General features: G+C 46.6%; 3 protein-coding genes and 1 pseudogene across 19 annotated transcripts in view; 1 reads left to right on the top strand and 3 right to left on the bottom strand.

The window, feature by feature from the left end:
* The window catches only part of RNF123 (ring finger protein 123), a 31131-nt gene extending 30154 nt beyond the window's left edge, over positions 1 to 977 (top strand). For 7 of the 9 annotated variants that reach the window (XM_024738161.1, XM_024738156.1, XM_024738148.1 and 4 more), the window contains 4 exons: positions 2 to 144; positions 297 to 391; positions 518 to 603; positions 687 to 807. In XM_024738161.1, the coding sequence (XP_024593929.1) occupies positions 2 to 144; positions 297 to 391; positions 518 to 603; positions 687 to 807 (445 nt within the window). Of the gene's footprint in view, position 1; positions 145 to 296; positions 392 to 517; positions 604 to 686 lie in introns of those variants that run through there. The other 2 variants (XM_024738122.1, XM_024738170.1) reach the window with 2 other exon arrangements.
* On the bottom strand, positions 947 to 3432 carry GMPPB (GDP-mannose pyrophosphorylase B). Its single transcript, XM_024738210.1, has 9 exons — positions 3046 to 3432; positions 2840 to 2920; positions 2700 to 2748; positions 2419 to 2561; positions 2041 to 2199; positions 1876 to 1954; positions 1674 to 1801; positions 1408 to 1590; positions 947 to 1328 (listed from the first exon to the last, which is right to left on the bottom strand). Exons 1-9 carry the CDS (start codon positions 3172 to 3174, stop codon positions 1197 to 1199), a joined length of 1083 nt encoding a protein of 360 aa, XP_024593978.1. The 5' UTR covers positions 3175 to 3432; the 3' UTR covers positions 947 to 1196.
* Positions 3433 to 3770: 338 nt separating this feature from the next.
* The window catches only part of IP6K1 (inositol hexakisphosphate kinase 1), a 70900-nt gene continuing 51959 nt past the window's right edge, over positions 3771 to 22711 (bottom strand). For 5 of the 9 annotated variants that reach the window (XM_024738033.1, XM_024738072.1, XM_024738092.1 and 2 more), the window contains 4 exons: positions 12034 to 12244; positions 10065 to 10246; positions 7772 to 7947; positions 3771 to 7215 (listed from right to left, as the gene is read on the bottom strand). In XM_024738033.1, the coding sequence (XP_024593801.1) occupies positions 6682 to 7215; positions 7772 to 7947; positions 10065 to 10246; positions 12034 to 12244 (1103 nt within the window). In that variant the 3' untranslated portion in view covers positions 3771 to 6681. The remainder of the gene's footprint in view (positions 7216 to 7771; positions 7948 to 10064; positions 10247 to 12033; positions 12245 to 22711) is intronic. The other 4 variants (XM_024738054.1, XM_024738044.1, XM_024738062.1 and 1 more) reach the window with 1 other exon arrangement.
* Positions 20363 to 22529, bottom strand: LOC112395050 (aminoacyl tRNA synthase complex-interacting multifunctional protein 2 pseudogene; annotated as a pseudogene).

Raw genomic sequence — 22711 nt, 5'->3', positions numbered from 1 at the left:
GGACAGAGAGAGCCACATCAGTGCTCCTGGCTGATCCCTGCTTCCAGCTCCGCTCCATATGCTATCTCTTGGGGCAGCCAGAGCCCCCTACCCCTGGCACTGCCCTGCCTGCCCCTGACCAGAAGCACTTCTCCCTACAGAGCTGTGAGTAGGCCGGGGATGGGTCAGGGAAGAGAGGGATTTGGGGCTGGGCCAGGTTAGTAGTCTTAAGAGGAGCAAATTCCCAGGCAGCGAGTACTCAAGAGGCACTGGGTTTTAGGGCCACATTTGGCCTGACACCTCCTACCACCCGCCAGACACAGATTACATCAGCGTTGAGGAACTGGCCCAGGTGGAACAGATGCTGGCACACCTGACCTCTGCATCTGCCCAGGCAGCAGCTGCCTCCCTGGTGAGTGGGGCCACAGCATACGGGTCCACACAACCCCAGTACACGTCACCACGGCTGTGCGCGTAGTGTACACCCAACTTGTCTGGGCACCCAACCCCAGCCCACCCTGCACTCTGCTCCCTGCAGCCCACCAGTGAGGAAGACCTCTGCCCCATCTGCTATGCTCACCCCATTTCTGCTGTGTTCCAGCCCTGTGGCCACAAGTCCTGCAAGTAAGTGGGCTGCACGGGTACAAGGGGCTGGGTGGGGAACAGCAGGGATATACAGGCCATCTTTATGCCCTCCCCTGTTGTAGAGCCTGCATCAACCAGCACCTGATGAACAACAAGGATTGCTTCTTCTGCAAAGCCACCATCATGTCTGTAGAGGACTGGGACAAGGCAGCCAGTGCAAGTGCCACTTCCTCGGCTGCCTAGGCCTACCTGGCCCACACAGCAGGAACCTCTACCCTTAAACGCAAACCCAGGCTGGGCCCTATTTATGAGCCCCTTGCCCTGTCCCCCACGGCCCCCCACCATGCCCTATTTGTGCCTGAGCTTGACTTTCAGTCAGGGCCACAGTGAGCATTAAATTATTATTCCATACAGTTCTGGCCCAGCCCCTCTTGAGGGAGTGGGCTTTGTGGGGTATGCCCAGCAAGGATCTTGCCAGATTATGTCCACAGGAGAAGGCGGGTGTCCGATGGCTTCAGCCTTGTCCAATCCTCCCCAGTCAAATGGCAATGAGTCCAGGGCCTCCTGATGTGTCGAGCCAGTGATCCCCTTGCCAGTGGGGAAATGGGGGCTCAGCCAGCCCCACAGCATCCTCACATGATGATGCGGGGCTCCGGCACCGACTCACCAATAGACTTGTGGGGCAGCACACTGGCCCCGTTGAGGTAGAGCTCGTCGTTAACTATGACGTCCTCACCCAGCACTGTCACGTTCTCCATGCGCACCTTGGGGGGAGGGGCAGGCCTGTCAGCGAGGCACAGGCATTCCCCCACCCTCCCCATCTGGCCCAGCCCGGAGGCTTACCCACTGGCCCACGCGGCAGCGCCAGCCTACAATGCAGGACTCAAGCCAGGAGTGAGAGCGAATGTGGGCATCTCGCAGCACCGTGCACCGCCGAATGCACACACCATCCTCCACCACCACACCAGGACCCAGACTCACATTAGGGCCAATGCTGCAGTTCTCGCCAATACGGGCACTTGGGTCCTAAGGACAGCGGGGAAAACACAAGTGGGCCATCTGTCCCCCAAGGTTGAGGGGGTTGACAATGCTCTGGGCAAGGGCCTCACCACCAGCACGTTGCCCACAATGCCGGGGCCTGAGCACAGTTGCTCAGGCTGCTTCTGTCGCAGCGACTGCAGGAAGAGGCACATGCCAGTGAGGAAATCCTTGGGCTGCCCAATGTCCATCCAGAAGCCTGTAGGGAGAGAATGCATCAGGGGGCTCAGCCCAGCCACAGACCACCCCCACCCTGTGGCCTCCCTGCCTCACCCTGCAACTCCATGGCATAGAGCTGCCCCTCCTTGGCCATGACAGGGAAGATCTCCTTCTCAATGGATGTGGGCTGCAGCTGTGGGAGTGGGCAGCTCATGAGCAGGGTCATGGCAGTGGTGGCCCGCCCTACCCCAGCCCACCCAGCAGCTGGCTTCTACACACCTGGATGCGCCGTAGCACTGCTGGGCTCAGGATGTACATGCCTGCGTTGATCTTGTTGGACACAAACACCTGCGGCTTCTCCACGAACCGGTGAATGCGGCCTGTGTCCGCCTCACACACCACCACACCGTACTTAGAGGGTTCCTCCACTTTGGTCACCTGAGTGCAGGGGGACTTCAGGCCTAGTCCAGGGCTCCTGAGCCTTGATATACATGCTGTCCTAAATTTCAGGGGCTTTGCCGAAAATGCTTAAAAGCACAAACTGCACAGCTCTGCACCCGCAACACCAAGGGGCAGTTCAAGGCTGGAGGATGGGAGAGGCTAGGGAGGCTGCGCATGGGGACAGGTACATTAGAGCAGAAAGACGTGCTCTCTTACCAGAATTGAGCCCTCCTGGCCATGGTGCCGGTGGAACTGCACCATGGCTTGAAAGGGGAAATCGCAGATCACGTCACTGTTGAGGACGAAAAAAGGGTCTGCAGTCTCAGAGAGCAAGTCACGGGCCAGTGCCAGGGGCCCAGCTGGGGGAGAGGAACAGGTCACCATCATCTTGGGGGTCTGAGCCCCTGGATCCAGGCTCAGCAGTCCCCATCCAGGCTAAGTCTTGCTCCTTCCCTGGCCCTAAACCCTTCCCAAGGGACCTTCCTGTCTCTACTGACCTGTTCCTAAAGGCTCCTCTTCATGGGACATAGAGATTCGGATTCCTAGCTGGAAGGAAGAAGCCCCCCGTCAGGTTCCTCTCACCAGGGTGAAAAGTTGAGCGGGGACCAAGGAAAAGAGCGAGAAGTCCGTGCCTCACCCTTTGCTCCTGCGCCTTCATTTCCTTCTCCAGCACCTGAGACATATAGCTCACAGCCAGAATCACGTGGTCCACGCCGGCCTGTGGGACAGAACAGCGCCGGCCGCCAGGCAGAGTCAGCCGAAGGCACAGGTGTCCCCGATCCCCAATCGCTGGCCGTCCCTCATCCTATCAGGTCCTACCATGACCCCGGCCCCGGGCCTTACCGCGGCCAGCGCCTCCACTTGGTGCAGCAAGATGGGCTTATTGCAGAAGTCCACCAGCGGCTTCGGGATGCTTAGCGTCAGCGGCCGCAGGCGCGTCCCATAGCCACCCACCAAAATCAGTGCCTTCATTGCGCCTGCGGGCGGCCGGAGAGTGAGTCCCGAGCTCCGAGGTGTCCGCGGCCTGCCTGGCGGACCCCTGCCGCACACTCCCGCCGCTGTGCCCGGCCCCTCGCCTTTTACCCGTCAGACTGACCAACTCTGGCTCTGCCTTGTCCGCCCAGTCCGCGCTGACGCTAGGGCCGAGACCGCAGCAAAGCAGGACGCGACGCCGGACGGAGACCGACTGCCTCCCAACTCGGGCCGGCGGCCGGCGGGAAGTGACGTAAACTCGGGCGGCCCAATCAGCTACCGTATACGTGGCACACCGTCGGCGTCGAAGCGCCGAAACGCGACGCTCCGGCCGACGCAGCCAATGAGAGCCGAGCGCGCCGGGTTACCATGGGGACCGGGACCCGGACCTCCGGGTCAGCTGGCCATTGGCGGATCCAAAAGCGGAGCTGGCGCCAAGGGCGAGGCTTCTTTTGCGCCGCGCCCCAACCGCTTCCGGCCCCTCCCCGCCTCACCGGGCCGACCGGGCCGGCCGGCAGAGGAGCCGAGGACGCGGGCGGGCCGGACTAGGCCAGTCTCCCGGAGGCCGAGGGGTTTCTCAAAGACACGGACACGCCTCGGTTTCTAGCGGCTTTATTTTGACATACACGACCTCAGACACAAGCGGGGCGGGCAGCGCTAGGTGTACAGAAAGGGGCAGGCTCAGCCCAATGCCGGAGCAGCCCCTCCCCTGCACGCAAGGTCCCGAGAAAACGCAACCGCGCCCAGACGCGACCGGAGCCACGTGTCATATCCGGGCGCAGGGCTCGGGCGGCGTGGACAGGCTTAGGCAGCTTCCAGGAAAGTGGAGTAGAGAGCGGTCCTCCAGGCGAGGCCTTGCAGTTCCCCGAGAAGCAAAGATACCAGGCCCTTCCCTTGGTTCTCCCCAAACTTTTCCCCATTAAAACATTTTTTAAATCGGCACAAACAAAACCAAATTGAACAGTTTTAAAAGTTCAAGCAATCTGCATCTAGGGGGGGGGGGTGCACGTGGCGGGATGTGAGTAAGTGAGCAAAGGATACGAACTAGCCCAGGCCTTTGGCCCCGTAAGGAGAATCCCCACGCCCACTGTACGGGCCCGGATGTGAGGGAGGGGTGGCGTCCCTGGCAAGTTGCAAAACTGGTCCCCTTCCTCTTTAAGCACCGCCCATCCCACCCCGCTAGGGGGCTGGTGTCGACTTCGCCCAGGTAAGCACTATAGAGAGGAGTCGCTTGAACGCCCCAACCCGTGATCCCATCTTGCACTTTGGTCCCAAGTTGGGGCTGGGAAGGCAGGGCCTGGCAGGAACAGGGCTCTCTAGCATGGAACAGGGCGAAATGGTGGCAAAGAGCGTGTGCAGACACACATGCCCACCACCCACCAGAAAACAGGGCTGTGTCTCCCAAGTGTTCAAAAGTACTGAAAACAAGGGACCCTGCCCTGGGGGAGAAGCAGCAAATCCCAGCCCTGCTCTCTTAGTGCCAGGCAAACACTGAATTTAAGTCGGTACAGCCTCTCTCGCGATGAAGAGAGGAATGGGGCAGCATCTCCCATAATATACAAACTCAGGAAGCACAGCACATCCCCAGGCTGGAGAGGTGCCATCAAGTGGGTCCCGAGTGGCCCCAGACCCTTTGCTTTAGCCTCTGCCCTACCAGGAAATGACTATCCACACTAATGAAGAACTACTGCCCCCATGGATGAAGCCACAGAATAGTACAGAAGATGGTCATTACTGACCAGAAACAGGCAAGCTGCCCCTCCTAGCCCCAAGGAATGGGAACCTGCCCACCAATGGCACCAGGGTCAGAGGGCCGAGAGAGATGGGATCCCATCAAGGAGCCCATTTAAGATGTGTGGGGCTGCATCTCTAAGGACCAGGAAATTAGTCCATCAGTTACCAAGGCCTCTCAGAGACACAGGCTGGCAGGCTTACCATTAATGCCCCAGTAGGGACATGCTGAAAGTGACAATGACAGTGGCCCTAGACTCAGAGGTGAGAGCACTAACCTCAGCAATGGCTAGGTGAGTGCAGTATCACCTGGCCACATGTGTTAGAGGTGGCAGGTCTCTGTGCCATTAAGGGCTGGTAGCAAAAGTTATGGGCAAGGAATGGGTCACCCCCTGGGCCTTCACTGTGCTACTGTCAGTGTTGAGTGTTGAGGGGGCCACACTCCAGGCTCACAGAGAGGGTGTTGGGCCAGCAGGGAAACACCTCCTCCAATTCATTTTGCTACCAGTTCTTTTAGAAAAGGTAGCACCTGCTGAGGAAGGGCACAGGGGCAAAAGCTCACCTCAGAAATGGTAAAGAGAGTATTTTGCTGAGGGAAGCATGAAGGAAATCAATATTTACTAATGAACAAGGCTACACCCCAGGGGAAAGATCACAGGGGCTGGTAGATGGACAAATGGACAGACTGATGGACCCCAGTACTGATCAGACAAAACTCTCATTAGCAGAATCTGGGCACCTGCACCCAGCACCCAATGTCCCTATAAGCAAACAAGCTTAAAGTTCTCCCTCACAAGCCTGGGCCTCCTCACATGGGCTGCTGCCTTGAGCTTGGCCTGGGGAGAGGTGAGACCCTGAGCGGACCACAGCCTTTGAGCCCTGGAAGGAGCAGCCCATCCAAGGCAGCACAGCTGCCCAAGCTAGAGGAAGAGGACTCCTACCCACAGCACAAGGACTGCAAATACTAGCTGGGTCAGAGCCATCAGAGGCCCTGAGGCCTGCTGGAACATTGACTCTCCTCAGCAAACAGAGCAGGGCCCCCTCCAGTGGGGCAAGAGGGGATGGCCTCCTTAGGCAAGGGATCTTGGTGAGAAACGCTGGCTGGGCTGTGCAGGCAGGAGGAGGAGCAGGTTCATGTGCCAAATAGTGCCTGGGGATCCCAGGGCCTGCCCTCTACCATTGCTGGCTTCAGCACAGCTTCATGAATCTAGCCTCATGCCAAGGTCAGAACCGAGAAGGGTCCAGCTGTGTGCAGTTGGCCCTGTGGTGCCCTGGGGACATCTGTTACAGACCTGGGTGATACCCACAACACAAGCTACAAAGTCCCCCAAGAGATGGGCACCCAACCCTCTACTACTGGGAACAAGGGATGAGTGAGCGTGGAGGAGCCCTGAGCCAACCCAGGGCTTCACCCCACAACTAGCAGGACCCTGCAGCCACAGACCCCAAAGACCTAGGCAAGACAAACCAATGTCCAAGGGCAACCTGTCTCTGCTGCCAAGACCACCAGGGGTATCTCTTCTTCCTTCCTAAGTCAGCCTGGACACAGCAGTCAGAACCATAGAGCTAGGAAGCCTGGCTAAGAGGATGTGTTCTGCCCTCCTTCACTTTATATATATGGATTCCAGGCTACAGCTAAAAACATTTCTTTTAGTTTACACCAAAGAGAAATATAACCCTTTTAAAAGCAAGTCTGTGTGTCCTCATGGCGAGTTCAGAGCAATGGTCCCTGCCTGAGGGTGGAGAGGAAGGGGTTCTGGAAGCCCAGAGCTGGGCCTACTGGTTCTCGTCCCGCATCTGTTCCATGATGCTGATGAGGTTCTCCAGGCCAAACACATAGCCTCGGTCAGGCCCATCATGCACAGTGGGGTCATCTCGGAAGCCCTTGAATGTGCTGTGTGCAAAGTCGATCATGCGGACATCCACCTTGGGTGGAGAGAAGGGGCCCACCTCGGGGCTGGTGCTGCTGGGGCTGGTGCTAGGGCCACAGGATGGTGCCACCTCAGGGAGCCCTGTGTCCAGGTGCTTGATACGCATTTCGGACCGGCGGTCCAGGTAAGACTCAGACCGGCACTCCTTACCATCATAGATGACAAGCAGGGAACTGGAGTAGAAGCGGTAGGAGGCCTGCCGCTCCAGTACAGCTTTCAGGCCTCGCAGTTTGCTCAGGATGGGCTCAAAAAGGTCACGCCGCAGGTCCAGGCCATTGTGCAGGTACTGATAGAGGGCATTGCGGAAGCCTTCAATGGAGAGCCCACGGCCATAGTACTTGTTCCTGCAGAGGTAATGCCCCGTGTCCAGCTGGTACACCTGAAACCCCAGGAGACAGACAGGTGAGTACCAGGGAGGTCTGATGACCTCACGGTGCCCTGGGCAGGCACTATCTGGAAAGTACTTCTGACCAACCTGAGCTTTTCTGCTCAACCCTACACAACTAGAGTAGGCAGGCCAAGTTCACCCTAAGTTTTCCTGTGGTAAAGCCAGCAATGCGCCGAGACCAGGCCTACAGGTTTTCTGTCACTACCTTTGAAGCCCTCCTCCAAGTTGCCCCAGGAGACCAGCTGGACTCAAACTAGGAATTATCTTGCTGACAGACAAGAGTCTTACTTGCCCCAATATGAAGGCAACAGGCTCTCACAGTGGTTCTGCACTGGAGCCCAGACCAAGGTCCCCAGGTAAGGACAAGAGGGCTCAGGGAACATGTCTACAAAAACGCACTCAGCACCCTGTAGGGGACTCACCCTCTCGGAGGAGATTCTGGACCACTGTGGGCCAGGAGGACACCTGGCTCGGACAGCAGGCAGGCACACACACAACCCAAAACATGCAAGCAGGAGCACCTAGGCTCTCACCAAGGATGACTCACCTGCATGCCACAGACCCTGACACCCAGCGTAGCTGACGTACTTTGCTCGCACTTCCGCATCTGCCGGGCTGCCTTCTCAGCTGATGCATCATCACCATGCTGCCGGGTGCCCATCTTCAGGTCCAGCACACAGGGATACTTGAAGTGGTGCACCACGTTCTCAAGCAGGAGGAACTCTGGGCCACAGTCAAGGGGAATAACCACCAAACTCACCATCAGCCCCAGCCAGAAAAGCATAATCCCATTTTTCTATAAAAGGAGGCATTCCATTCTAATGTAATCTGTATTCACTTCACAAACTCTCAAATGTGGATTTCAAACCATTGGCTCATTATTTCTTTAAAAAACTTTTTTGTTGTGGTAAAATACACGTAACATTTATCATTTTAACCATTTTTAAGTATACAGTTCAGTGGCATTAAGTACATTCATATTACTGTGCAACCATCACCACCATCCGATCTCCAAAACTTTTTCATCTTCCCAAATAGAAATTAGAAACTGTACCCATTAAACAGTAACTCCCATTCCCCTCTCCCCTGCCCCCATAACCACTATCTACTTTCTGTCTCTATGAATTTGCCTGTTCTAGATACTTCATATAAGTGGCATCATGTAATATTTGTCCTTTTGTATCTGGCTCTTTCGCTTAGCAAATTGTTTTCAAGGTTCATCCATATTGTAGCATGTGACAACATTTCATTCCTTTTTATGGCTGACTAATTTTTCATTGTATGTATATACCACATTTGTTGATATCATTTTTATTTTATTCTTTAGATCTGTCTTGCAGGCATACAATAAACCAAAGAAGATTTGGCAGTTTCACATACATCCCTGGCACCATCAGTAAACCAAGGCCCTGCTCAATCCAGTGTCTCACTCAGGCCTAAGAAGTAAGGAACTTCCTTTGCAGCACTACTACAAAAATGATAAATCAGATTTAACATTCCCAAACAGGAATCTTTAGAAAAATCTGGATTTAAATTTCTATCTTGCCATTTTCTGAATAAACTTCAAACCAGTGGACCATATATTTAAACTTATCCCTTAGTACTTCTAGGATCTTCTGCTTAAAATGGCTCTGTGGTCCTGGCCTCCTGGCATTTATATCCATGTCCTCATCTACATCTCCTGTCTGCAACAATCTTAAAGGTACAGGCCTGTCACATGTCTGCCAAAAGTCATCAGGGCTCACAGCCTGGCCCTCAATTCCATATTTGGGACTATGTAGCAATCACATGGTCTTGGAGGATAAGACCCTCAGCATCACTATGATGATGAATATTTTAATATCCGCTAATTCTTTAAGGAATAACATAAAAAAATCATTAAATATGGCTTTTAACTACTCTCATCACCTGCTATAAGCTATAAACAGGTGACAGTAAAACTCAAAGAAGGTTGCAGAAATATCTCACAATGCCTGAGAGCACTGGATCCTGCTTCGGCCACTCACTGGCTTTGAGCACAACACTTAACCACCCTGTCCTTCCATTTACTCGTCTGTAAACGGAAATCATAACAGTTCCTCCCTCAAAAGACTTAGGAAAACTGAGTAAGTACATATGAAGTGCTCAGCATACTTCCCCTCAGTTTCTCAGTAAGATTTATTTATTGTCTACTGTTTCAAAACACTAAATGATTTTAAGAATTCCCATTTCATAATACTTTTTTACCTTTGGTATCTTAAAAAACTGTTTTATATTGCACAGGTATAGTGTTTATCTTTAGAAAAAACATACTAAAATCAAACATATTACTTTTTAATTATTATCTTTTGGGAGGGGAGAAATACACACGTGTACACGTGCACATATGCGCACGCGCACACACACCCCTCCCCCCCAATTCTAGACATGCACTGATAAATACGGTAGCCACTATCCATGCCTGGTGATTTAAATTTAGATTTTAATTAATTAAATAAATAAAAAATTCAGTAACTCAGTCACAGCAGCCACATTTTGGTTACAGTGTGGCTAGTGGCTACCACAAATTTCAGCACAGATTCAGAATACTTCCATTGTCACAGACAGTTCTATTGGACAGCACTCTTCTAGACTGCCAAGTTTAAGCTTCAGTCTTACCAGCCCCAAAATGCAGGAAAGAAACAACATGTTGATGAAAATAAGAAGGACAAAAAGGAAGAAGAGCCTATGGAAAAGGGAGATGAGAACAAAAGAGGAGTCCCTGAACAGAGAGGGCGCTGGCCATGGTACTGATAGGTGCCCTGACACAGGACTCATGGTCCCAGTAGCAGGCACTGCTGGAGAAGCAGTAACAAGGATACTGTAGAGTTTTCGGTCCTTGGACTCGGAGCGCATGCGGCTCAGCTGCTGTTTGTGACAGCGCAGGCTCCAAGGGTTGTGGCTGATCTTCTCGGAACTCAGACCGCTGTTGCCATCCAGCATCTGGAAAGGGACGTCCGAGTGGCTGTATAGCTCCACCTTCGGAGTCTTTGCCTCCTGGGGGCTAAGAAGGAAGAACATACCCATTGCTAAGGGGCTCACACAAGTCACCCTCTGGGGTCTCACTACACAGGGTAGGGGAGGCCTGGATCAAGTCTAATGTGCCACGCATAGACCTTCCTGAGGGGTGACAAGGGGCCCAGATGCATGAGCCCATTAAAGTGAGTAAATGGTGTAAGTACTAAGGAGCTAGGGTGTGCAGCCTGTGTTGCTAAACTGATCTGATCTGATGTCAGAGACAAACTATGTGCTGCCACACCTAAGAAAAGTCCCAATTCCAACTTCTAGGTCAAGTCACAGAGCATCCTATTCACTGAATTTTTTTTTTTCTTGGCCATGCCGCACGGCTTGCAGGATCTTAGTTCCCGGACGAGGGATCAAACCCAGGCCCTCGGCCATGGAAGTGCCGAGTCCCAACCACTGGACTGCCAGGGAATTCCCTCACTGAAACTTATTTTTGAGTGATATCAAATATATATAAAGTAATTTAATCATACAATTTTAATTTCACTTTGGTTCAAAACGCTCATTTTTTATTTACATTAGTTTTATTTTTTTTACAATTCAGTTTTTTGGGTTTTTTTTTAGTATATTCATGAGGTTATAAAACATCACCACTATCTAATTTTTAGGAATTTTCATCACCCCAAAAACAGACCTTGTCACCATTAGCAGTCACTTCCCATCTATCCCTCCCCCTCAGTCCCTGGCATCCACTGACTTTGCCTTCTGTCTCTTGGACAGAAACAATAGATTTGCCTATTCTGAACATCTTATATAAATGGAACCATATAATATGTGGTTTTCTGTGACTGGCTTCTTTCACTTAACATAAATGTTTTCAAGGTTCATCCATGTTGTAGCATGTGTCAGTACCCCATCCCTTTTTATTGCTGAGTAATATTCTATTGTATAGATATACCACATTTAATTTACCCATTCACCAACTGATGGACACTCAGGTTGTTTCCAGTTTTCGGCTATCAGGAATAATGCTGCTATAAACATTTGTGTACAAGTTTTATGTGTGAATATATTCCTTCAATTCTTGGGCATATACCTAGGAGTGCAGTTGCCCAGTTTAACTTTTTGAAAAACTGCCTAATTGTTTTCCAGAATCGCTGCACTATTTTACATTCCCATCAGCAATGTAGGAGGGTTCCAATTTCTCCATATCCTCATCAAAACTTTTATTGTCTATCCTTTTGATTATGGCCACCCTTGTCGGGGTTCACATTTTTTTGCATGATATATCAAGAAAAATAATTCTTTGTAGACTATTTTCCTAATCTACAAGAAAAATCAATTTCCAATGCAATAAACTGAATTTCAGATTCAGGGAAAGGACTAATAGCTGATATCAGAGTCTCAGAGAGATATGACACCCAAACCCTTAAGGAACACTAGTCTGGATGCCACTCATTGCCTTTGGGCTCTGACATCCTGCAGGTGAGAAAGGAGCTGGAACCTCATCGTGGACCAATGCATTTCCACCTCTGTCTTGGGGGTGCGAAACATAACAAAGCTGGAGAAAACAGGGTGTTCTTGTTCCCAAAAAGCTGAGGGAACTTCATTCTCTCTTGACTAGCTACAGCCATACTCAGAAGGAGGCATCACTGGGGTGATGTGACATACAGGCGGCAGCCTGCACCTATGTGGATGGCCTAAGAACATCAGCCACCTTCCCCCAACCTTGAGCCTTACTTCCCCATGATGTATCAGGACTCTAGAGATATTCTGAGTATATCAGGACCAGACATGAACCACCAGTCCTGCTTACCATCCCCTTACCTCTCTGAGGTTTCAAGGGACAGGCTGGCTTTCTCCTCCCTGTGGTCACTGCCACTGCCTGACCGGTGCAGGCTCCGGCGAGAGTGCTTACGCCGAGGTTGCTCCCGCTCTGGTGTGTCATCCTGCTCCACGGTCTCACTTTCCACATAAGGGTAGGCCACCAAGTTGATGTAACCATCACTGTCCCCCTCAAAGCAGACTGACACCACTCCTGTTGGAGAAAAAAAGGCAGCCAGTCAACAAATGTCTACAGAGATTGGATCCCTTCAGTTCAGACTGCTGGCACATGCTGTCCCTCAGCACACTGACATCACCTGCCCTGAATCAACTGTGGGAACAATGACTAGCAGACATCTTTCCAAAACACAGCTGACCACTAATCCCCCATTCTAAGTCTAACCACTAATCCCCCATTCTAAGTCCACTATTTACCTTTGATTTTGGATAAATCTATTATATTTTTCCCATTCTCTTGTCTAACCCTCTCACTTTCTTTTTTCCTTTTTAATAAATTTATTTATTTTTGGCTGCGTTGGGTCTTTGTTGCTGCGCACGGGCTTTCTCTAGTTGTGGCGAGCGGGGGCTACTCTTCACTGGGGTGTGTGGGGGTTCTCATCACTGTGGCTTCTCTTGTTGTGAAGCACGGGCTCTAGGCGTGTGGGCTCAGTAGTTCTGCATGTGGGCTCAGTAGTCGTGGCTCATGGGCTCTAGAGCACGGGCTCTAGAGCACGGGCTCAGTAGTTGTGGTGCACGGGCTAAGTTGTTCCGTGGCATGCGAGATCTTCCCGGACCAGGGCTCGAACCCATGCCCCCTGCACTGGCAGGCGGATTCGTAACCACTGAGCCACCAGGGAAGCCCACCCTCTCACTTTCAACTACTGCCTTCTGTACCATTCAAAAGAACTGTATTTTCTAGGTGACATCCACACTCGACATAATTTAACTCTCTACTTATTTAACTGCTCTATGATGCTGTCATTTCCCATGTCCTCCTCTAGATCTGGTTTCCTTCTGCCTGACAATGTCACCTAGAGAGACATCAAGACTTCTCAAAGACAGTCCCCAAAATATGTCTTCTGCCGACACTGAATATCAGGCTATTCTAAGCTCAACAGGCAGAACTTCTGCCTCACCAAACCACCAGCATTCCTAAGTTGAAACACCTATTTTCCGTGCTGTACTCATGCAGAACAGTTTGTTGTGTCCATTTTTATCAAACAGGTTTTCATAGTTTCTTCTGGATCATTACCAAACGAGTTGAAACACAATACCTAGAAATCAAGGAGTTTTTTGTTATTTGTTCTTAAAAAGGTCGAGGCTGCCCTTCATCTAACTTCCATATCCAACCCTCTGTCAGCTACACTCCTCGTTTACACTCTTGGTGTGCAATATCAGCATTATTGAGAATCAGTGAGAAGCATTTAGGAATATGTCAGTATGCCAGACCAAGAATATCCTTCTCTTTGGCCCATTTCCTTCTCCAGGAGGGCACTGCCCCAATCCCTGGTCTCTATTAGGGAAAAAAATCCTTAAGACATTAAGGTGAAATAGATTTTTCTTACCTTCTCATTACATTGCTTAAATGTACACCTCACTTTAGTGAGCTTCACAACTGTGTCCTGGCTTCCTTACATAGATGACTGCCTCTCCTACAGGTTTCTGCCTTTCTAACTTCTTCTCTTTGTCTTTTCCAGAGCTTCAGTTATGTTCAGGTTTGAATGCCCTCTGGTCTACAATATTCTTTGTTTCCTGGGCTCCCCCTCATACTCTGATCTAGAGTGTCCCCCAGGCCTGCCACATAGCTCCCATGCTGGGCCCCTCCTTGCTGCAGCTGACCAGAGTGAGAATTGTTCCTTCTATGTCCTCTCCTTTTCCCTTCTTTCTTGGTTTCCTCCTTATTTGAGTGGAATACATCTTCAAGTAACTTCCTAAGAATGTTCAGGAGGTCAATTTTCTGAGTCCTTTGCAGGACTTTATTCTATTCCAACACTTGACTGATAGTTTGGCTGAAGACAGAATTCTATGTTGTCTGAAAATAAAGACAGTTTTACTTCTTCCTTTCCAATCTGAATGTCTTTTATTATTTCATTTTCTTGCCTAACTGCACTGGCCAGAACCTCCAAGTTATATGTCAACTAGAAATGGAGAGCATGGACATTCTTGTCTCATTCCTGATCTTAGGGGTTAAAGCAATTGTCTCATCACTGAGTAGGAAGCTAGCTGTAGGTTTTCATAGATGCCTTCTATCAGGTTTGAGGAACTTTCTTTCCATCCCCACTTTGCTAAGAGTTTTGTTACTCCTGTTGTTTTATCAAGAATGGATGTTGATACAGATGGCCAACAGGTACATGTTCAACAATGGCTAATTATTAGAGAAATGCAAACCAAAACTACAATGAGGTACCACCTCACACCAGTCAGAATGGCCATCATTAAAAAATGTACAAATAACAAATGCTGGACAGGGTGTGGAGAAAAGGGAACCCTCCTACATTGTTGTTGGGAATGTAAATTGGTGCAGCCACTATGGAGAACAGCATGGAGGTTCTTCAAAAAACTAGTTGCCAATGATTCAGCAATCCCACTCCTGGGCATATATCTGGACAAAACTGTAATTCAAAAAGATGCATGCACCCCTATGTTCACAGCAGCACTATTCACAATAGCCAAGACATGGAAACAACCTAAATGTCCATCAACAGATGAATGGATAAAGATGTGGTACATATAGACAACGGACTATTACTCAGCCATAAAAAAGAATGAAATAATGCCATTTGCGGTAACACTGATGGACCTAGAGATTGTCATACTAAGTGACGTAAGTCAGAAAGACAAATACCACATGATGTCACTTACATGTGGAATCTAAAATATGACAAGAACTTTTCTACAATACGAAACAGAAACAGACACACGCACAGAGAACAGACTTGTGGGGGTTGGGGGGGGAGGGATGGATTGGGAGTTCAGGATTAGCAGATGCAAACATATATAGAATGATTAAATAACAAGGTCCTACTGTATAGCACAGGGAACTATATTCAATATTCTGTGATAAATCATAATGGAAAAGAATATGAAAAAGAATGTACATATATGTATAACTGAATCACTTTGCTGTACAGCAGAAATTAACATAGCATTGTAAATAAACTATACTTCAGTAAAATAAATTTTAAAAAAGAATGTATGTTGGATACTGTCAAGTACTTTTTCTGCATTTACTGAGATAATCATATGATTTTTCTTTTTTTAGTTTATTGATATGGTCAATTACATTAACTTTTGAATGTTAAACCTACCCTGCATTACTCCTGTGGTAAACCCTACTTGGTCATGACATACTGTCCTTTTAATATATTCTTGGATTCAATTTGCTAAAATCTTGTTCAAATTTTTTAGGTTCGTCTAGGACATTAATTTTCTTGTAATGGCCTTATAGAATGAGTAGAGATGTATTCCTGCTTCAACTTTTTGGAAGAGTTTGTGTAGTATTTCTTAAATATTTGGTAGAATTCACCAGTGAAGTTGTGTGGGCCTGGAGTTTTCTTTGCTAAAATGCTTTAAATTCCAATTTCAATTTGTTTACTACATAGGGCTATTCAGATTATTCATTTCTTCTTGAGTGAGTTTTCATAGTTTGTGTGTTGCAATAAATTGTCTATTTCACCTAAGTTGTAGAATTTACTGGCATAAAGTTGTTCATAATATTTTTATTTTTTTTAATATCGGTAGAAACTGTAGTGATGACACACCTGTCTTTTTTTTTTAAGATTTCTTTTTTGATGTGGACTATTTTTAAAGTCTTTATTGAATTTGTTACAATATTGCTTCTATGTTTTGGTTTTTTGGCCGTGAAGCACGTGGGATCTTAGGTCCCCAACCAGGGATCGAACCCACATCCCCTGCATTGGAAGGTGAAGTCTTCACCACTGGACCACCAGGGAAGTCCCACATCTGTCATTTCTGATATTGGAAATTTATGTCTTTTCTTTTTCCTAATCAGTCTGGCTAGAGATTTATCCTAGCCTTTGGTCTTTAGTTTTCATTGATTTTATTTTTGCTCATTTTCCTACTGAACTGTCTTTTCTCCTGTTGATTTTGAATTGTATACACACACACACACACATTCTAGAAACAAATCCTCGGTCAGTTTTACATGATGTAAATAGCTCTTAATTTTCTTTAAAAGTGTATTTTGATAAAACTTTTTAATTTTATATACTCAAATGCATCATTCCCTCCTTTAAAATTTCTTTTTATCTTGCAGGGCCATCTAAAGCTATATTGGAAACCTTTAATTCTCTGCAGGCACATACCATTGAGTACCTTGACACAGAGCATCATACCTGATCAAGGGAGAAGTGGTTATGCTATGGGTCGAACAGGAAGAAGAGCCTTCCAAGAGTGGGTAAGATCTGGTAATTAAATGAGCCATGCAACCTACCACTAGTTTAAAAAATATATATTTTTTGATCCTAATTTTTTTTTTTTTTTTTTTTTTTTTTACCTCATTACTCACACCTAGAAAGAATTCAGGTAGGAAAACGAAAATCAATGGTCCTTTACTTCATTTGATGTAAGTCCTAATTTTCTTGGCATTTTTAAGATTGGCTTAAACACAGAGAATTACATTTGGGTAGAGGTTTTCGGGGTTTTTTTTAATATACTTTTTTTTTTTACTTTTAAAAATTGTGGTAAAAACATATTTATCATAAATTTGTCACTTTAACCATTTTTAAATGTAAAATTCAGTGGCATTAAGTACGTTCACAATGTTGTATAACCACTTTCGTTACCTATTTCCAGAACTTTTATATCACCTCAAACAAAATCTCTATACCCATTAAATAACTCCCCATTTCCCTCTCACCTGAACCCCTGGTACCCTCTAATCTACTTTCTGTCTCTACAAATTTGCCTACTGTAGATATTTCATACAAGTGGAATCATGTAATGTTTGTTCTTTGAGGTCTGGCTTATTTCACTTAGCATAATGTTTTCAAGGTTCATCCACCTTGTAACACGTGTCAGAACTTCATTTGTTTTTAGGGCTGAATACTCTCCCAGCTTAAATATATGCCACATTTTGTTTATCTGTTCAACCCAATCAAACACTTGGGTTGTTTCCACCTTTTGTCGATTGTAAATAATGCTTCTGTGAGTATTACAAGTATCTGTTTGAGCCTCTATTTCCAATTCTTTTGAGTATATACCTAGGAGTGGAATTGCTGAATCATATGGTAATTCTGTGTTTAACTTTTTGAGGAACTGTCCAACTGTTTTTCCATAGTGGCTGTACCATTTGACATTCTTACCAGCAATGTTCCTATTTCTCCATATCTTTGCCACTCTTTCTTTCTCCCTTCCTTTCTTCCTGTCTTCCTTCCTTCCTTTCTTTTCCTTCTTTCTTTCAATGTATTTTTATTTATTTATTCAAATTAATTTTTATCGGAATATAGTTGCTTTACAATGTTGTATTAGTTTTCTTTCTTTTTAATAGCCATCCACTGGTTGTGAGTAGTCTCTATTGTGGTTTAGATTTGCATTTCCCTAATGACTAATGATGCTGATTATCTTTTCATGTGCTTATTGGCCATTTGTGTATCTATTCTGGAGAAATGTTTATTCAACTCCTTTGACCATTTATGAATAGGGTTCTTAACTTTTTTTTTTTTAACATCTTTAATGGAGTATAATTGCTTTTGTTTCTTAACTCTTAATTGGCAAAAAGAGGTAGACTAGTTCTTAGAACTAGTTGTTTTTTACCTCAGGGCTTTTGTCTATGAGAGGAATGGAATGTCCTTTCCATTGTCCTTTGCCCACAGCTGCTCCTCATCCTTCAGTCCTTTAAGTCTCCCCAGACACTCCTTCCCTGATCATTCTATATCAAGGGCTCTGTTTTGGAAGCTTTATTATTTTCAATTATAGAACATGACTTATTTTATTCAAAGTACGTATCACAATCTATAATTGTTTTGTCTATAATTTGTTTATTCTTTGTCTCTCACACTAGCATGTAAGTTCCATAAAGGTATGGGCCTTTTTTGTCTTTTACGCTAATGAGCACAGGGCCTGGCATCTAGTAGATGCCTAAGTACTGGTAACAGAAAAATGAATGAGGCAAAGTTTTGAATAACTATACAGAAGCCTAGAACCTCATATTTAGTACTATTAAGAAGTAACACTTGGTCTTCCCTGGTGGCGCAGTGGTTGAGAGTCTGCCTGCCGATGCAGGAGACACGGGTTCGTGCCCCGGTCCAGGAAGATCCCACATGCCGCTGAGCGGCTGGGCCTGTGAGCCATGGCCGCTGAGCCTGCGAGTCCGTAGCCTGTGCTCTGCAACGGGAGAGGCCACAGCAGTGAGAGGCCCGCGTGCCACAAAAAAAAAAAAAGAAGCAACACTTGGGATTTCCCTGGTGGCGCAGTGGTTAGGTGTCCAATGCAGGGGACATGGGTTTGATCCCTGGTCCGGGAAGATCCCATATGCCGCAGAGCAACTAAGCCCGTGCACCACAGCTGCTGAGCCTGAGCTCTAGAGTCCGCGAGCCACAACTACAGAGCCCACGTGCCACACCTACTGAAGCCCACGTGCCTACAGCTCATGCTCCGCAACAAGAGAGGCCACCAATATGAGAAACCCGTGCACTGCAACAAAGAGTAGCCCCTGCTGGCCGCAAGTAGAGAAGGCCCGCACGCAGCAACAAAGACCCAACAAATTGAAATGAAATGGAATGGAATGGAATGAAATGAAATGAAATAAAATATTTAAAAAAAAAGAAGTTAACACTTGGTAACTACCACTGGTCATACTAAATAAATGAAAATCCCTCTTCAAACCTACTGCCAAAATATAAAATATTACTGGCATTTTTCCTTAGCTGAGTTTTAAAAATACCTGTACTTCTGGAAATAAAGAAATATATGTGTAATTGTGGGTTAGTATTAATAGATGTATTTTCTAAACCTGTGTGTTCGAAGGGGCTAAAGGCAAAGATATTCCAGTAGCAATCAGAACATCTAGCACCAAGATCTTGTTTTTTCTAAATACCATTCCTAAAAGGAAGAAGAGGTTGTTGCAGAAGTATTTGATTCCTGAATCGGGACACGAAAAATACAAGATGAGCTTCAAAGATCTTGCTGGGTTCGAGCCCTGGTCTGGGAAGATCCCACATGCCGTGGAGCAACTAAGCCTGTGCACCTCAACTACTGAGCCTGTGCTCTAGAGCCCACGAGCCACAACTACTGAGCCCATGTGCCACAACTACTGAAGTCTGTGTGCCTAGAGCCTGTGCTCTGCAACAAGGGAAGCCACCACAATTAGACGCCCATGTACCGCCACAAAGAGTACCCCCGCTCACTGCAACTAGAGAAAGCCCGCACGTAGCAATGAAGACCCAACACAGCCAAAAATAAATTAATTTTTTAAAAAAAGTTAAATCACCAGTTACAAGTTATGCACCTTGTGACATGATGAACCGAAGAGGACACAGGATCATTTCTATCGCCCCAAAATATTAGGTTGGCCAGAAAGTTCGTTCGGGTTTTCCTGCGACATCTTACAAAAACCTGTATGAACTTTCTGGCCAACCCAATATACAACCTCAATCTAATTCTGAGGAAAGATAAGACAAATCCAAATTTAGGGACAGTCTACAAAATAACTACTAGTACTTTTCAAAAGTGTTGAGGTCAGGACTTCCCTGGTGGTCCAATGATTAAGTATCCACCTTCCAATGCAGGGGTTTGATCCCTGGTTGGGGAACTAGGATCCCACATGCTGCAGGGCAACTAAGTACACATGCCACAACTACTGAGCCCAACTCTCTACAACTAGAGAGCCCACATGCCATGACTATAGAGCCCACCTGCTCTGGAGCCCGTGCGCCACAACCAGAGAGAAGCCCATGTGCCACAACAAAGATCCCGCATGCTGCAACTAATAAGACCCAATGCAGCCAAACATAAATAAATATTTTTTAAAAGGGGGGGGCTTCCCTGGTGGTGCAGTGGTTAAGAATCCACCTGCCAATGCTGGGGACATGGGTTCAAGCCCTGGTCCAGGAAGATCCCACATGCCACAGAGCAACTAAGCCCATGTGCTACAACTACTGAGCCTGTACTCTAGAGCCCATGAACCACAACTGCTGAGCCCACGTGCCACACTACTGAAGCCTGCGCACCTACAGCCCATGCTCCACAACAAGAGAAGCCACCGCAATGAGAAGCCCGCGCACCGCAATGAAGAGTAGCCCCCCACTCGCCACAACTAGAGAAAGTCCGTGCGCAGCAACGAAGACCCAATGCAGCCCAAAATAAATAAATTTGTAAGTAGAAAAACAGCCAAAATTTGAATAAAATGTACGTATTAGTTAATAGTATTATACCAATGTTCCTTTCCTAGCTTTGGTAATTATAAATTATACTATGGTTATATATTTTTTAATGATGCTTTTGCTTATTGATACTAGACTACCAGCCTAAGTAAAGACTCTGATTTTAGTATAAGTCTCTTTAGTAACAATCGGCATGAAACAGCATCATACTTAAAATCTAAACCCTTTAAAATCAGGTACTGAAATTCACTTAAGGAACTTAAGGGCAGTGTTAAAAAGGGCCAGGTTTTTACAGGTCCTCATCCACTTCTGCACGTTGGCTGGCACCATCACACTGCAGCCTCCTGTCTGCTGGAGAACAGACCACAACACAATTTCTGCCACAGTGAGTTCATTCCCAAGAAGCCAGGAGCTCTTCCCAAAAGCTGAATTCATGGAGCAGAACACACTGGCTTCCCTCTTCTAGCTGAAAAATAGCTCTATCTACCCAGCTATCTAAGGGTTAAACTTACAGCATTATGCTTCTGGCCAAACAGAAAATGTGCATGTTCCCTTCTCCTTCAATGGGATACATCATTTGGATACTGAACTTCATCTGAGTCTTTAGCACATTCTTCCAAATTAAGAGTAAATCCCAGCACTTAAGAAGGTTTTCTAGTGTGCTCTTGACTACTGAATGTATGTGAACAGTAGAGAGGACTCTAGTGGTCACAGAGCAGCCAGTGCAACACAAGCAGAGAGAGGGGAAGGGAGGGGTGGCTGGGTTTGTGTTGATCAAGATGTCTTTCAGTGCCCTGTAGTCTCTTCCAAACACTGAATTTAAGCCCAATGCATTGGTAGCTAAAGCAGTGGGTTCATCAGCTTGGATTATGTTGGTAATATCCAAATCCACATCTGGCATCTGAATCATTTTGGAGAGACCATCGACTACAGCTTTCAATTCATGATACTTTAGAATATCACCTTGGTGGAAAAAATAAAGTATCTTTTTTTTTTTTTTTAAAATAAAGTATCTTGGCGGAACTCAAGAGGTTGAAGACTCTTCCTGCATCTAGCACGGGGCTGATGGTCCTGCCATGCATACTGGGGAGCCAGTACGTGCATCTACACAGAGAGGTGAGCCACACAATGACAGGGCTTTACTTGGTACATCGGTATCATGGGACCATTAGAGGAACTCTTATTATTTTTGCAACTTTTCTGTCATTTTAAATTTATTTCAAAATAAAAAGTAAATGACTTCCCTGGCGGTCTTGTGGTTAAGATTCCATACTTCCACTGCAGGTGGCATGGGTTTGATCCCTGATCAGGGAACCAAGATCCCACATGCCACACGGTACAGCCAAAATCAAAACAAAAAAAGGTAAAAACCCTATAGTATCAGTCTTTGAAATACATGAATTGGACCCATCATATCTTCCATTTTCTCTGAATAAACTGGACTTCATTTGACTTAAAAAGAAGAGATCAATTTTAGTTTAGTTGTATTTTTGAGAAAGTGTATTTATTCTTCCCTAGTGAAAATGCAGCCTGAGGGAAAAAAAAATCAGGTAGATACTAAGGATTTGCTATGGCTTTTAAAGACTTCTGTTCCCCAGTCTGAGAGAAGGTTGGGGGAAAAACTGAACCAATATATGACTGACAATCCTTCCCTGGGTGGCACCTTGAAATTCTAACTTGTTCCAATTCTGGTGGTTGTGATTTAGAAAACATTTCTTTGGAGCCAGGGGCTCAACTCCATTTTAAGTGTTTTTTTTTTTTTCCCTGAGCATCAGAAGAACTCCATGAGCTAACAGGGCTTGTAGTTCTCTTTCTGGTTTTGGCATATTTATAGCAGAAGATTTGGCCATGGATGTGTTGAGTGTGGATAAGTAGGTAGCTAAAGCTACATTTATAAAGCATTTATAACTGTTGTTTCTTAGCCACTTAGAGACAGCAGTGTGTGTGATTCTGGCTTCTCTCTCGTTTTGCAGCCTTAGAATATTTATTCCTCCAAATTTGATATTATTCTGATTCTGTTTTGAAAATAATAACAAACCATACAATTCAAAACTGCACAAAGGAGTTGAACAGACATTTCTCCAGAGAAGATACACAAATGGCCAATGGCACATCAACATCATTCATTAATCATTAAGAAAATGCATATAAAAACAAAACAATGAGACACCACTTCACACCTACTAAGGTGGCTATAATTTTTTTTTTTAATGGAAAACAAGGGTTTGTAAGGATGTGGAGAAATAGGAACACTGTTGGTAAGAATGTCAAATGGTACAGCCACTATGGAAAACAGTTTGACAGTTCCTCAGAAAAGTTAAACACAGAATTACCATATG

This window comes from Neophocaena asiaeorientalis, unplaced genomic scaffold (assembly GCF_003031525.2).
Source record: "Neophocaena asiaeorientalis asiaeorientalis breed wild unplaced genomic scaffold, Neophocaena_asiaeorientalis_V1.1 scaffold680, whole genome shotgun sequence".
NCBI classification, from domain to species: domain Eukaryota; kingdom Metazoa; phylum Chordata; class Mammalia; order Artiodactyla; family Phocoenidae; genus Neophocaena; species Neophocaena asiaeorientalis.
This window is presented reverse-complemented; position numbering and strand designations above follow the sequence as displayed.

Bases quoted from the DNA above. Each gene is read 5' to 3' on its own strand.
- GMPPB (XM_024738210.1), bottom strand. From the start codon at position 3,174: ATGAAGGCACTGATTTTGGTGGGTGGCTATGGGACGCGCCTGCGGCCG. The intron at 1,591-1,673 runs GTGAGGCCCTTG...CGCTGTCCTTAG, and splicing joins TTGTGGGCAACGTGCTGGTG to GACCCAAGTGCCCGTATTGG. The intron at 1,329-1,407 runs GTAAGCCTCCGG...CCTCCCCCCAAG, and splicing joins GCTGCCGCGTGGGCCAGTGG to GTGCGCATGGAGAACGTGAC.